This window comes from Sapajus apella, unplaced genomic scaffold (genome assembly GCF_009761245.1).
Source record: "Sapajus apella isolate SASKATOON/1434 unplaced genomic scaffold, GSC_monkey_1.0 scaffold28, whole genome shotgun sequence".
Lineage (NCBI taxonomy): Eukaryota > Metazoa > Chordata > Mammalia > Primates > Cebidae > Sapajus > Sapajus apella.
The window spans coordinates 4,506,690-4,522,843 of record NW_022436968.1 but is presented as its reverse complement, the minus strand read 5'-3'; the positions used below and the strand labels follow the sequence as shown (position 1 = coordinate 4,522,843).

Below are 16,154 nucleotides of genomic sequence, written 5' to 3'. Positions count from 1 at the left end.
ATAACATTTACATTATCTATAGCTTCTGGCTGTTTACATCACAAAATCTTAAGTTTTAATAAGGTGATTGCACTAGAATGTATGATCCAGTGTCTCAGAATGTCTTATGTTCCGTAAAAGCAGGGATCTTAGCTTTTGTTTACCAGTGTTTCCCTAACATCTAGAATAATACCTGGCTCATGACAGGCGCTCTGTATAAATCTGATGAATGAATGAATGAATTGTAACTAACCAAAGGAAGCCATTCACATAAATGGTCCTTACTTTGTTAATGTCCAAATTCAAAAGGTAGGCAGAAGAGTTTTCAAAACACTCTCCAGCTTTTCCCTGTCCTTCCCCTGGGTTAGTCAGATGTGACAGAGAACTGCTTTGTTCAGTAAGACTTGTCTTCATATTCCACTTTAGCTTTAGGCAATAAATAGATTTTAGTCATTTAATGCCATCTCAGAAAACTCTTCCTTTAAAATGAGACATTTGTCCCCAGTAACACCCATAAGCTCTATGCTTATAAAACACTTTTCAAACTTACTAACACCATACTAGAAATACTCAAACACACACAGATACCTCTTAAGTTAGGATCTACTCATTGACTTCTTACAATGGTTAATTATGTAAGAATACAAACTTACACTATTAGCCAGGGCATACTTACTTTACTCCCTGGAGAGATATCACTCTCAGTGTTCATTATAAATAAACTTTATATTTCCTAGATGCAAATACGACAGATATGGAGATGAGAATAATCCTTCTGGTTCTGATGCCAGCATTCGTTATCAGGGAATAACACTATTCCACGATAATAGTTAAATACAACTTGCCAGACTATGTTTAGCTTGGTGATTATGCCTCTTCTCACACTTTTTTCCCCCTAGTACATAGTATATTTTACTTTGAGAAGGCATGGCTTTCTAGCCTTTGACATCTTTGGAAAAAAATGGCAGCTTTTTATGTGTGTGCAATAACTTCTCAGTAATAAGTCATCTAATCATGGGGGTGTGGATTTTAGATGGCTGCTTTGGGGGCAAGACAAAGTCCCATTTCTCAAGTATTTTAAAGTTAAAAACTGCTAATTTGGGGTATTAACAATACCCAGATTCATTTTAAAATAAGTGCTGAATTATTTGTATATTTGGAGACAGCTGTGGTTGCAAAGAACCAAAGTACTTCTTGTTTGCTTTTTATGGTACCTACCATAGCTCTTTCCAATAATATTAGTCCTCTGACCTCTTCCATTGACACATCTTAATCTGCCATGGCAATTTCGAATACGAGTAGGGCAGGTAAGGACAACACTTAGGAAAATAGTGTTATTGATCTTATTTTAAAATAAGGATTGATGTACATGAGAAAAGCATCAAACCAATTCATAATGTCAGTAACTAAAAAAATCTTTATATTAAATACTATTAATAAGAAGTTAGAATTTTAATACTTCTTAAAAGTAAAGTCTCTTGTCTAGTGCAGTAAAATGAAACCATGCCAAATTCCCAAAGGGCAAAAAGGTAACTGATAGCTAAACCTCAGCAATTAAAAACAATATTTTTTTTAATGTTGTCTTCTTTGTCTTTTGGCCATTTCAATTGGAAAAGTCAACTGAAGCTTAGGTTCTCACCATCTATATAAAAACGGAGAGAGGAGGCCTTGAATTGTGTGTGGTGCCACGGAAAGCACTGTGCATATTATATTTAATGCAATACACGTAAGTTCGCTTTAATTTTAAAACAAAACACAAGACAACTTTATCTCCACCAAAGAAAAATACAGCATTTGCACGATAATATAGTTGTGGTAGCAACAGGGAAAAAACAAGATACAGCCACATAGACAGCAGTATGTGAAAGGGAAGAACCTTGTCAAACCCATCTCCTCATCTACTTTTGTGTCAGTGCTAAGGAAGGAAAAAAGTACAAAAATACAGTATACTTCATGAAACATCATCCATTCAAAAAAGTGTCTAGAAAACGCACAGGAGAGAGAATGGAACCATTCGTAAATGTAATTGTCAGAAAAACACGTATATCAACGAAACATATTAAGTTCTCAATGCAGTTACATAGGAAATGAATTTTGAAATGACCTGATTCTCATATTATCTCTGGTTAATGATTCAAGTTGTCAGTTACTACTTTTTCTACTCCTTTCCCAATTTTGTGGCTAATAGACTAAATATCACCTGATAACAAAAAGACAAAGTAGCCCATTTAAGAAACATGAATTCAATTTCTGAGTTTATGTTCATCTATGATTAATTTCAACTTGGAAAAAAAAATAAGATGACTTGCCTGGAATGAATGGCTGTGCACAGCCTAACCCCTTTGGTAGAACTGTAAAAATAACTGTATGTGACCAAGATGAAAGCAGAATGTTTTCAGCTTTGGATATTAAACACAGAACACTACTTGTGAATTTGGAAAATGTACATCCTTCTATTGATATTAGCCAGTATCCTTAAGCCATGACAAACAGTAAAGCTAATATTCTCTCAAGAGACAGAATTTGAATTCATCTTTGTCTTTAAATGGCCAATGTGAAACATGTAGTAAAATACACCTTTCCCCCACCAGATGCACTATGGGTACCTTTGAAAGAGGACTGATATCATTGTATATAAACTTGGCTTTGAACTATTTCACAGGTAAAGCAAAGGAAAACTGCCAGCCATACTTAAAGCAGAGAGAACACCTAAGAATTCTCCAATAGAAATTTACCATTTCTATATCAAGCAGTTTTCTAAATAACCATTGACTTATCCAACAACCTATAACAGTTGGGCACTAACTTTATGCACAGCATTTGCTAGATGTTGCTAAACTTCTCCTTTCCCAAAGGACCCTCATTCTAGTCCGATACTTTGGATGTATCTGGATGTTTTTCATTTGTGAGGCCTACTCTTCAGAAAATGCCTTTCAATTTTACCTTCAGTAAGATGCATGATGCCCTTCAGAGTAACTGATGTTTCTGAGTTAGAGAAAAATTCACTTGCTATCAACAGGTTGCAGCAAATTTGTTGGCCTTTCTTTCATTTCCCTAGAAACACAGGATGGGAAGGAACAGAGTAGCAGGAGGGAATCACAGATGAGAAGGAAAACTGTCGCCAGAGAAGACGAAAAAAATTCATGTTCTATACTGCGTTCATCTGTAAAAAGACAAAATGTGGTTAAGTTTATTATACTGATGTTGTGAAATGCAGATTCATACATTAAACATTACTGTCTATTCTAGAATGAAATAGTAGGAAGATACTTCCAATGGGAAATAACTACCATGGAATAAGAGGGCCTTCAGCATGTACTGTCTATTATCCTGGGCTAACCAAGACCTTTTATATTACCTAAGCTGATGGATTATTACTCTGCAGCCCACTGGCTTAATTTTGTGAATCCATCCAGACTACATAAAGCTTTTTGCTGTTATGCAGGTCTGGGGACAGAGAGCAACGTGGCAAATCTGCTCATGTGAAACAAGAGTGAGGAAATGCTGAGCCATATGCCAGAGGGAGAGAGGAAGGATAAGGATACATTTCCCCTAAAGGCCACTCAGTGGGTAAAATCAGTGACTGTTTCAGGTACAGGCTAGAGAAGCAGAATTACCAAGAATCCTTTCACCCTCCCCACCGGTACATTCTGCCCAGCTGCCTTGACCAGGATAACTCATGGTGGTAAATTGCTCATCCAAAGAATACTAGCCTGCCAGTCACTTTCTGTCTGACTTCCACACTGGTCTTTCCCCTTAGACCAGATACTTTTAATTAAAGATGATTCTGTCCCCTGGCAATGTCTGAAGACATTTCTGATTGTCTCATCTGGCTGTGAGAGTGCATGTGCTTACTGGCATCTATTTGGTAGAGGCCAGAGGTGCTGCTGAACTTCCCATGAAGCACAGTAAAGACCTCCCATCCCCAACAAATACTTCTGCATCCCCAAATACCAGTAGCACCAAGACTGAGACACACGGCACTAGACTGGAAAGCCTCATGAGAACATTTTTTAAATCCCAGGTGCTCAATAGTGTGTGGTACATAGTGGGCTCTTAGGAAAATTATTCTGGATTGAAAAGCACAGTGAAAGTGTTGCCCTTATGTTTCAGTCTGGCTGATGTTTCAAATGTGTGGTTAATATGGTGGACTATGGGGGTAAAGAGAGGGAGGGAGGGAAAGATAGAGGAAAGGAGAAAGCCTGGATTCAGATCCTGTCACTGTGTGGCCAAGGCATATGACTTACCCTCTCTAAACCTCAAAGTCTTCATCTATCAAAAGATGATTAATAGTACCTAGCAGATAGGCTTGTTAAATTAGATGGCATATGTAAAGTGTTCACTATAGTAGATGAAAAGTAGTAGACTGTCTATTGACAGTCCTATCATTACGAACTTTGGCTAAAGCCTCTAGCAGAGTAGACTGGTTCTATTATAGTCCCGGAGGAAAACACTGATTACATAGGAAATCCAGACTAAACAAATGCCCAAGTCACACTGCAGAAAACACCGGTGCTCTGGCTCTCTTGGACAATTTCCTCAGGAGCCTATGGTCCTGTTGCTCCTGAGGCTACACCAGGCGTAGGTCCCTGATGCCACCCTCTTCCAGAGCTGCAACCTCCAGACTTGGCAGAAGACAGCCAGCTTGGGGAGAGCTGCTTCTGTTTCAGAGTGTACACCCTGATTCTAAGAGTGGATGCTGGATGGAAGTCATGGCCAAGGGGCAGAATAGCAAACCACTGTGGAGTCAACCGAATTTAGAGACTGATTCAACTTTTGTCTAGACTATTCAACTGCCTGTATTATAGATGCTTTTTTTCTTTTTTCTTTTTTAAATTATAGACTCTTTAGCTCTTTATGTCTTCTATGGGTTTAATGAGAGACTTCAGTGGTGTGCAGAGGGTGTGTGTGTGTGTAAAATGGATTTATTTTATTCTACAAATGAAATGAATGAAATCATCTGAAATGGAATGGAATGGCTACAAGCAGGCATCCAAAGACCACAAAACTGTTTCCTGACATGTGTTCAGCATATTTAAATTGCTCTCACAGTATCGTCCTGAGAGCACAGAGAAAGCAGTCCAACTGCTTGCACAGGACTGCAGAGAGGGAACCAATCCATCTATTTTCTCAATGTCACGGGAAATAATGGTGACGACAGAGACGGAATACTGATTGCCAAATCCCAAACACACACAGGCCTCTCACCCAAAGGCCATGCTGCCTTTGTCTTAATAACAGAATAAACATAATCCTGTACAAACAGCTTCTTCAGGGTACATGTTTTGAATGGGGCAAAGATTAGCTTTTTGTGGGAGGCTTTCCAGGATACTGGACAAAAGCATGAACTAGGGACTCATTAGGTAGATTCAAATATTCTTTCTATCATTTACTAACTGCTTGATCTTAGTCAAGTTACATAAAAGGGGCTATGGGGGGATGAGGAGCTCTGTTCTCACATCTGTCAAAAGAGCAGTAACAATAATACCTAACTCAGAAGGTGGCTGTGAGAACTGAATGACTTACTACCTGTGAAGTACATGGTATATAGTAGGTGCTTAATGTCACCTATTAATGGTGGTGGTGATGATGTAATTTGCTCAGGAACGACAAAGGAGGTATATAAAAGAAGATCCCCCCATTTTACAGTTCCTGCGATATAACATATTTTCTGAATAGGGGTTTGTATCTGCTCCATTCTTGTCCCAGGCCTATAATGCCCTTTATACCTTCATAGCAGTGTTGGGAGCTACATTCTAACAGGATCTCCCTTACACCCAGAAAAGGCTCATTTTACATTTGCCAATAGGAATGGAACTATTTTGCTGCCACACTAGCTAAGTTTTTTTCTAAATGGCCTATTTCATCATCGACAATCAGGAAGGTATAAGAAGGTACAATCTCTAATGATTGAGCCCGTGCTTAAGGTGAGGAAAAAAGTCAAAAAGTTACACATGAGAAACTTGAAGCCAGGCAGATCTTACTGAGGCCTTATCAACGCATTTCCCAAAGGTCTGAAGAGTGACGCCCTCTCATTCTCTCTCACCTTTCCCCTCCCTGCCTTCTTCTCTTTGTTAAGCACATACTTTTTGCCAGGCACCAGGTACACAGTAAGGAAGAAAGGCCAGTAAAGACTGAGGATATTTTTTAGAAGCATTAAACAAATTTTTAAGTATGAGCTGGAATAGCTCCATGTGGAAAAGAGCTTAAAATTAAACAGCATCAGCAAAAATTCGGCCAAGCAAGCACAATCTTTAAGAGGAAAGATTTCAGGCTGAAAGGCAAACAATACTAGTTGACATATTAAAAAACACCCTCCCAAAGGAAGATGCTATCTTTTGTGGACAATTATCTTCCTATTTCTATCATGAATCTCATTAACTATTTCATTCCTTGAACCTTTTACTTTTGGCAAGCCCTTCACAGCCCCAGGAACTAGTTGTACAAATTAGCTCTCAAATATAAAGCAGATGAAGTAATTTCATTGCTGCTAACTAAAGTATAATTCTCTAATTATTGTAACTACCAAGCATTAGTCCCTCCCTTTCTAAAAATAACACTCCCTCCCCTAGACACAGTGACGAAGCAGCATACTGAAGAAAAACATTTGCTTATCAAAGAAATCTTAGTTCCTTAATATATGAAATTTCTACATGGACAACTTCAAAGGCAGAGGAGGAAACTTGAATATTTGAAACGTCACTTGTTTTGTGGAAGGTGCTGAATGCCAGGAATAAAAATCCTGTTGATGATGTAGGTGGTTTAAATACAGCAGCTCCAATACGTCACAGCTCATCTGAACACTGCACTCCCCTTGGCTCTGCCAGGGTTATCTCCTGCAGACAGGCCCAGGATCTGCCATGGTGCCCTCTGTCTCTGAGCACACGTATTTACTGAGAGCTACACACATGCCAGCCGTGGTACTTACCATACTGTCGAATTCTACGGAGCCCACTATCCGAGACACCTCGTCAAACTCCTCAGGAGACATAGGGAGCAGGTTGTCTGTGGACTGAAGTCTAGAAGGGTGACTAAAATGGGGAAAAAGAAAAGGGGAAGTCAACATCTGAGTGATGAAAGCACTAGTGCATACTTACATACTTTATCTTTTGTCTGTATGAATAATCATTACATTTTTATTTTGGGTAAGTGCATACACTTATAAAATACATTTTTAAAAGCATAGCTCATGGGAGGCTCATGTCCCCAGCCCAGCCCCTTGCGAAACGTTTCACACTCCAGGGATATGATGGGCAATAGCCAGACGAATCTGCGCCGCTTCTGCCTGGGTAAGCCTAGGTGTGAGTGTGTGCAGTGCACTACCCTGAGATGACGATGCCTCCTGGCTTACCCTGGACAGAAAAGCACCAGAGAAGTCTGGGGAGTCCCTCATCCCTACCTTGAGGTTTGAATGCAGATAAAGCTGCTCCACAGAGTGTTTTTACATGAAGGCTACATCCATTCACCCCAAGACAGTGCTGCAGGCCAAATAACTGACAATGACATTTCCAAAATTTTTTCTACCTTTTATAAAATGAAACAACAAAATCAAAGCAAGTGGAGACAATGTATCTCAATCATTACTTTGGCCTTTTCTAGATTGAAAAGAACTACTTTCCCACTCTGATCAATTTTTGCTCATTTTATTTATACTTTTTCAAAGTATCAGTTTTGGGAAAATGTATATACTTTAAATACAAATTTAGTTTTTGGCTTTTTTTTTTTTTTTTTTTTAAAAAAGGTAGTGAAATGCTGATAGCGGGTAACAAGGGATCTCAACAAGTTCAACTGTGATGGCGACAGCAATTACAATGGAAAAGTAAGATACAAGCATCTTCAACAGGCCCCAGCCAGGAACAAGCTGGCCTGAGGTTTGCAAACATGTCACTCTTCTGTGTTCACTTACACTTCAGACACAGAAATCAATTCAGTCTTGATATATCCTGTTCCTTTAGGGCCATCAAGTTCCATTGGCTCTGGTGCTAGAAAAAACACATCATGCACACTGTCAATCAACAGAAATTACTTAAGAATAGAACATCAAGTTTTCAGGGGGATTAAAGTTATACTGTGTTTCTAGACAGCTTAGTGTCCTAAAACTTTAAGGGGCTATAACCTCCCTCCCCGAGTTACCTAAAATTCTAATGGGAATGCAGAAGCAACTAGAAGGAGGAGGAGATTTCAGCAGGACTCTAGCTAGGAGCTTTCTCTTTACACAACTTGAAATTTTACAGGGAGTTGGAGCCCAAAATATGTGAAGTTCTATCTGGTTTATTGGCATTAGCCTGGCTAATGAATATTCACAGCTCTCAGGGTAAGCTGGAGGCATTTTCATTCCAAAGTAATTTTCCTAATATTGAGATTTCTGATTCTGAAAAACAGCTTTGTTGTTGTGTTCCAAACAAAACAGGTCTAATTTGAGCTTTCTCAAATGCAGTTCACTGACAACTGAGAAGCAAGAGACCTGTGTTCTCAGATGAGGCCTCCTCTTAATAATTATCTAATAAAAATAGGATCTAGTAAGTAATTGGGCCACCCTAAATGAACCACTTGACTGCTTCTGCACCTTGGTTTCCTCAACTTTAACATGAGCAAGATGCCTTCTGTTGGTTGGCCACAGTTCCTTATTCTTTACCCCTTTTCATGTGGAAACAGTGATAGTAACAAATACAGAAGACCAGCAATGGATTTTTCCAACACTCCTAAAATAGGAAATTATCCATTCATTTTTTATAGCTATATCAGGTCAAATAATGCATTATGTTTCAACTGCTCTGAGTTTATACCATCTTTCAAAAGCCTGAACTTACCAATTCAAAAGCAAGTGGTGGGTTAATGCCACTGCATGGGTGGAGAGTTTGAGAACAATCACCCCCTCATCAGGAAGGACTGTGCCATGTGACTACCACCTGCTCGCCCTACTTACCTTCCTTTGGCCTGGAGTAATACTTTCCAAAGGCATGGTCTTTGTCAATATTTGGATACAGATACTTCAGGGGATTCTCAGGAATATTCTCAGCAGCCATGACTTTGTAATTGCGAATGATGTCAGGGAAAGTAACAGCAGAAAGTTCTTTCTTTGTGTAGGGTTCAACTGCATGGAAGTAAGGTTCTAAAAAAAAAAGAAAAGAAAAGTGAATCCCACAGAATATCCCAAAATGAAAGAGGATGGAGAAATAAAACACTGCAGAGTTGACAGATTTGAGTGAACCTCATAAGAACTAATCACAATCTAAGAGTTATAACATATGTAGTAGACTGCTTTATTTCTAAATAAATTATAATCCTGTCTTAAGAAAAATAAAAGGAGGCATTATTCTCAATAACATTGCATTTGACATTATTTGCTTAGATTTATAAATCTGGCCAAAAATGATTTATTAAAAACATTTAAAAGCTTGCATCTTTAATGATATGCTGCCAAGAGGCAGATAAATAACTCTCTACTAAGTGGGTTATCTTGGCTCAAGCCATAGATTTAAAGTACTAAAGCTAAATTCACTTTGGTTTTCTTTTCATATTGAAAAATCTGATTTTGTATTAAAATAAATGATGATGATGATATATAGAAAACAGCTTTTGAAATAAAAAAAGATCCTACTTGCTACATTTCCCTCTAACCCTTAATGTAATAAACCATGGTTTAATTCACTCCTGTTCTTATTCCCAGACTGAATTCAGATCCTTTTTCCTAGCTGATACAGAATCTTCGGGTGTCCACTTTCCAGAGGCCACGGTTCAGGTGCTCTGGGGAGCCTGCTCTGGAACATGAGACTACACTGCCATTGTAACCCTTCTTGGCTGGTACTGCCCTACTTGACCTTTCCTGGTTGCCAAGGGCCTTCTTCATCTCTGCTTGGTCTGGTAGCTCTGTCCCTCAGCTGGTTCAAGAAGGGAAAGGGATAAGAGGAAAAGGGCAGGCTCCAGTGACTACTGCCCATGCCAGACTCTCATCTCAGCCCCGCTGAGTTTTCTTCAGGAGAAAAACAGAAGAAGAATATTCCAGAAAAGCAAATAGAACAAGAAGAGTATTCCAGAAAAAATAAATAGAATAAGAAAGACTATTCCAGAAAAATAAATAGAAGACTATTCCAGAAAAATAGAACAAGAGTATTTCAGAAAAATAAACAAGAATATTCCAGAAAAATAAATAGAACAAGAGTATTCCAGAAAAATAAATAGAACAAGAACAGTATTCTAGAAAAATGAAACAAGAAGAGTATGCCAGAAAAATAGAACAAGAGGAATCCAGAAAAATAGCACAAGAGTATTCCAGAAAAATAAATAGAATATGAAGAGTATTCCACTTTGTGTCTACCCATAGAAAGTGTAAAAATTACTAAAACAAATCAGTTTTTCCTCCTGCCCTTCAAATAGACCAAACTCTAAACAACAGCAAAAAGTAATCAGTTTGTCTTTATGATTTTTTCATGTACGCTGTTGAGCTTTATCCTCAGAAACCTGCTTCATAACGCCAAGGTTTCCAGAGTCTTTCAGCCATGGACTCATTTGATTAAATAGAAACCCAATATACGACAAAGATAAACTTGCAGTTGCTCTGTCTGAAGGCAGGGCAGAGGCTGCCACTTGTCCCAATAGGCCCTGCACCCGCTCCCTGGCTAACGATGTATATGAAGTCTTCTCCCAAAGCCTGTTCCCATCCACATATTCTACTCTGGGATTACCCTAAGACAGTCTGGATGCTTACACCTGTGGGAAATGTGATTCCTTCCAAGAATGGGTTGCAGATTATATTGACTCACATCCTTGATCTGCAGATAACGAACCTGACGCAAAGGAAAGAATCTGGCCTTGTCTTTTCAAAACCACCATTTCCATGATATGTTCCAGAGAGTGAACCACAAACATTCATGGTGCTTTGTGAAATCCTATCAGGGGCTCATTCAGGGGAAGTATGAGATCTGCAATTTCATGTCCCAAACATCATCTGTATGAGCTCACTGGCGGCGATGAAGAGGGACTTCACGCACATGGAATGGTGGGACCATGTGCTCAATCTCCCACTTACCGCCTCCATTCTGGGACCGCTCCACCCATGTGAATGTGATTGCCCCTTCCCGGGAGCTCTCACTGAACCGCAGCAGGAAGGTCCCCGGCTGCTGGTCCTTCAACAGGGCGCGCTCTCGTTCCTTGCTGATGAAGCCCATGATGCACCTGGATATTGAAGAGATGGGCAGAGGGGCTTTTATTAGATCAATTGTGATTTCCATTTTCATGCTAACTTACCAAGAAAATGGCTGGAATATGACAAAGAACCTATGTTAAACATACATCATTTTAAAATCTATTCAGTTGACACTTAGGGAAGCTTTTCACTTCTACATGTACATACTAAGGTTTAAAAAAACCAATATGAACATGGTGTCAGTAGGATGCTACAGATGCTCAATAAATATGTGTTAGATTAATTAGCCTTTTATTGTTCCTTGATTATTTTAAAGGCCATGAAAATGTCTGAATTTACACATCTTTTTTACTGGAGAGGAATATGTTCATATTCTAGCCCTTCTGATGGAGTTAAAGCTTTTGTTGAAATATCAGCTGATTCTGGCAATAAGTCAGAGAGAAATGATTTGCCCAGTTAAAAGGGTTTTTCTTCCTTCCTAGGGGCCACATAGTAGGTGCTCAAAAAATTTTTGTTGAGTGAATGAATGCATGCATGGCACTCAGAGTTTTTTGTTTGTTTTTGCTTTTTATTTAGCTTTGCCAGTACTTATACACGTAACTAAGAAAGCGTAAGGTTATTAATGTTATGAGGTTCCACTCTCCTGTAAATGTGCACCTTTGTGAGATTCATACACATCTAGTCAAATACTGCAGCTGGACTCAGGCCTTGTCTCAACATTGAAGCACTAAAAATAAGTTTCAAAATACATCCACCGGTGGCCCTTACCCATCATTCCAGAGAGGGAGCAGGTGTTTTTTAATGAGTTCTAGGATGCTTTCAATCCAAAGCCAGAAGGGAAAATTTTTATCATTTATATTCTCCTGAAAGTAAACAAATGCACATATTATGAACAAAAATCTAAAACAGTGACTTACCATGGCCCCTTCCCGCCATCAGGTTTTAATTTGTAACAAGTCCCCAGGTGCCAGGATGGAACTGTCCCATTCAGCGCAGCAGTGGGATCCCTTCTTTGGTGGGGAATATCAAGATCCCTCCCTCCTCTTATCACCATTCAGACCAAGAGCTTTCCATTTCCCTGGGCCGGGCTCTGCTTCCCTTTCCAAACAGTAGCAAGCCAGCCCGGGGATGACCTCCAGTGTGAATCACGGAAACACAGCTGCCCACACTAACAAAATCCAGCAGTGCGAGCTGATCCGCACTGTCTGGTGACCCTGGCAGGATCTAAATGTTCTTCGCAGTGGGCCTCTCTGCTTGAGCAGGCCATGAAGCTCTTCTGGGTGATCAGGCTGTGCCACCTGGCGTAGAACATACATTTCACACAGAAATGGCTGAGACACTGCTGGGCAGGGGTCCAGCCAGCGTGAGAAGACTCATTTCAGATATAAAAGAATGTTATCACTCAGGCAGGTGCTTCCTGTCAGACTCCCGCTCAGAGACCAACCTCCTGCACTGAAGAAACGTAAACAACTTGCCCGAGAGGCTCCTTGGTCAGAGAACGTGCCAAGATAAGCAAACAGGTAACTATCACAGTAAGAAATACGAGAACCTCAACCAACAGCAGAAAGGACTCAGAGAGCACAAAACCCAGACAGTCCTCACCTTACAAAACCTCGTCCATGGAATGAGACCATCGGGGCTGGCGTTAGGACCTAAACAAATAAAAACCAGATTTTTCAGCAAACAGAAACTGATTCTGAAGCTTTGGTTGGAGGATGGCTCTTGTATTTGCTCTCAAGGAACAGAGCCAAACGCCCAACAAAGATTGTATGTACACAGTTGGCATTTTTGGAGACCTTAATGCCAAATTAACTGAGCAATTATCACGTGCTGGAAAAGGGCAGAATTTAAATAGTCTAAAATATGTGTATATTGGTTTGAGTTTAATGGCAGGGAGGAATCCATGCCAGATTCCTGGGCACTATGATATGAGAGTTTTTAGGGAAAGCAGAAACATCAAAAAGCCTTACCATCTGCTCTCTCCCTGCCCAGCAGCCCCTTTCCCCTCCCTCTTTTCTGAGAGGAGAGTCTGTTTAATGCACTGTTCATGTTATACTTCCTTCCAAGACCATCAGCTGACTTTGTCTTTTGCACAAAACCAAAGGTGCTCTGCTGGGCCTCCTAGAGAAGCCTCCCCATCCAATGCCTCTCCCCACTGCCTTCCCCTACTGTTCAGCAGAGCCCCCTCTTCCAAGGACCCTAAAGAATTTTTGTCAAAGTTCAACCTGTGCCCAAGATCACTCTTAGATCTTCAGTGTAACTGATACTTGACTTTACAAATTTATTTTAGACATTATTTATACATTTCCCTCAGCGCTCCTCCAAAGAGGACATGGGCTCAGAGTTTGATGTGAATCAAAAGCCAAGTGAGAGAAATGAAAGAAGCCCAGAGCTTATTAGGTATACAAATTAAAGCAGCCCGGGTGAGAAGAGGTGATAAGCCCATGATCTGTCTTCAAAGAGAACTATAAATAAGCCACTACAGGCAGGAAAGATACCCTTCTTAACGCTCCCCAAATAAGAAAATGGAATAAGGTGATTTTACACTTTTTATTAAATAGCACAAGACCACCACTGTGACAGCTGCATGGCCAAGGGGAGGCATTGTTCAAAGCCACTGGGTTAGGAAGAGCCTACTGCTATTTGTAGTAAATGCAGTGCTGCTCTACAGAAAGCAAATCTGGAAACAAGCTGTCCACGGGTTTTTAAAGAAATGGTTCAGATAGCCCCATTCACTGAAAGATCTGACCTTGAGACTAGTGGATCTTTGATTTGCTTAGTATGGAAGACTAATAAATGCACTGACATTAACCACCGAAAGGGAATTATCTACCACCATCTACACTCTGCCCAGTCAGGCAAAACTGCAGATCCAAAGAGGCATCCTCTTGTAGGAACAGCATCCCCTGCCACCTGGGCCCACCTGAGGCAAGTGCCCTGGATTTATGCTGCAGTGGGCAGGCCCAAAAACTTTATTCTTATCATGTCAGGGACTTCCTTTTTTGCTCCCCAAGGTTAACAGGCCTTCATCTTTCTCATCCAGGAAATTATTTCAGCTACAAATAATCTATTTTACATCATTCATACAACTTTCTCATAGGGGGCTGGGCACAGTGGCTCATGCCTATAATCCCAGCACTTTGGGAGGCCGATGTGGGTGGATCACAAGGTCAGGAGTTCAAGACAAGCCTGGCCAAGATGGTGAAACCCCATCTCTACTAAAAATACAAAAAGTTAGCCAGGCATGGTGGCACATGCCTGTAATCCCAGCTACTCGGGAGGCTGAGGTGGAGAATTGCTTAAACCTGGGAGGCGGAGGTTGCAATGAGCCAAGATCGTGCCACTACACTCCAGCCTGGGTGACAGAGTGAGATTCCATCTCAAACAACAACAACAACAACAAAAACAAAAAAACTTTCCCTTAGGAATGCATCTCAGAAATCTTAATATGAGACAATGAGGAAAGGATTCATTTAAATGTTATCAGGTCTGTATTTCTTTTTAAGGTGATATATGATTCTCACTTAGCTACAATAAACTGTAGCTTGAAAAGCTGACAGATTTTAATACTTTTTTACCTTTAACAAAAGTGACAGCAAAAAGGAGAAAAGAGCAATTAGAGATATTTTTATGAATTTCAATTTTTATAAACGTTAATAAGAAGTTAATATGCAAATACCAAGAAGCTTCTCTCCCAACATGTTCAGCTGGTCCACATTGAGACCTCTTTTGGTGACAGAAGAAAACTGCCAACTCAGCACCTCTGAAAGCTGAGCCCATCGTGCACATGGTGGATTCAGGAAGAAGGACAGATTCTAGAGAGAAAATATCCAAAATCTATGGGTTACTACAGAGACACAAGTCACAAGTGAGACACTAGAACATATGTCCATCCCAATGTTCAGTCCTAGTTTATATGACACACAGATGCTTTCACAGTAGGGGAAGAGAAATACAGTCAATTTTCATTATTCACAGATGCACATTTGTGAACCTGTTTACTCACTAAAATTTACTTATAACTCCAAAATCTAAACACATGGTGTCTTTGCGGTCATTTGAAGACACACCCATGCACACAGCAGCAAAGAATTCAAGTCTCTTAACACTTATGTTTCCAACTGAAGACAAGCAAAATAACATGCTGGCTTCCTCTTTCAGCTCTCATACAAAAATGTGTCCTTTTTGAAGTCTATTTAGTACCATGTTCTTTGCACTTTGTGACTGCTGTTGGTCATCACTGTTTAAAATGGTGCCCAAGCATAGTGCCACAGTGTGGTCTACTGTCCCTAAGCATGGGAAGGCTGGGATGTACCTTATGGAGAAAATACATGTGTGGGGTAAGCTTCACTCAGGCATGAGTTACAGTGATCTGACTGTAGGTGTAATGTTAATGCATCAGCAAGTATATTAGATAAGGTGTCTTTAAACAGAAACACACATAAACAAGGTTATGTATTGATGGGTTGACATAAATATTGTGACCAGAGGCTTGCAGGAACCTAGGCTTGTAGTTACCTTTGGGGCAACAATTCATTATTTGCTGATTAAGTGTTCCTGGTGACCTTAAAAAAGTACTTCAAATAATGATAATTGACTATAACTAATTAATAGTGAGTACCCACACTCTAAGAATGGAGCATGCTTGTTTAGTAGATGTATACATTTTTAAAGAATCACAATAAAGTGATATGGAATCCCTGACTGCCCTAGCTTACTCACATGGGAGAAAAATCATAATTCTCATTTCGAACACATTGCCAGGCTTCACATTCCCAGATTTACTCGAGAGCCTTAGAAACACCATAGGAGCTTTGTCACTACTCCCTCAACACCTGGCAATTGGGACTATTTCAAAGATGCAGCAGTGAGAGCACAGGGGTCTCTGCTTAACCCTGGGACCAAAGCAAATGTGTTTTCCATACCCTGGGTTCTGCCACCAGCATGTTGTACCAAAGGATGGAGGCCCAACCACTCGGGAGCTGGCTGACGTTGGAGATCACCACAACAGGCAGAGAGGTCGTCTAAA

General features: G+C 40.1%; 1 protein-coding gene across 2 annotated transcripts in view; it reads right to left on the bottom strand.

Moving 5' to 3' along the window:
- Positions 1-1,537: 1,537 nt before the first annotated feature.
- STAT1 (signal transducer and activator of transcription 1) overlaps positions 1,538-16,154 on the bottom strand; it is a 43,441-nt gene continuing 28,824 nt past the window's right edge. For both annotated transcript variants that reach the window (XM_032292611.1, XM_032292612.1), the window contains 9 exons: positions 16,051-16,149; positions 14,805-14,940; positions 12,728-12,777; positions 11,894-11,988; positions 11,009-11,154; positions 8,906-9,091; positions 7,886-7,961; positions 6,908-7,010; positions 1,538-3,142 (listed from right to left, as the gene is read on the bottom strand). In XM_032292611.1, coding sequence (XP_032148502.1) covers positions 3,128-3,142; positions 6,908-7,010; positions 7,886-7,961; positions 8,906-9,091; positions 11,009-11,154; positions 11,894-11,988; positions 12,728-12,777; positions 14,805-14,940; positions 16,051-16,149 — 906 coding nt within the window. In that variant the 3' untranslated portion in view covers positions 1,538-3,127. The remainder of the gene's footprint in view (positions 3,143-6,907; positions 7,011-7,885; positions 7,962-8,905; positions 9,092-11,008; positions 11,155-11,893; positions 11,989-12,727; positions 12,778-14,804; positions 14,941-16,050; positions 16,150-16,154) is intronic.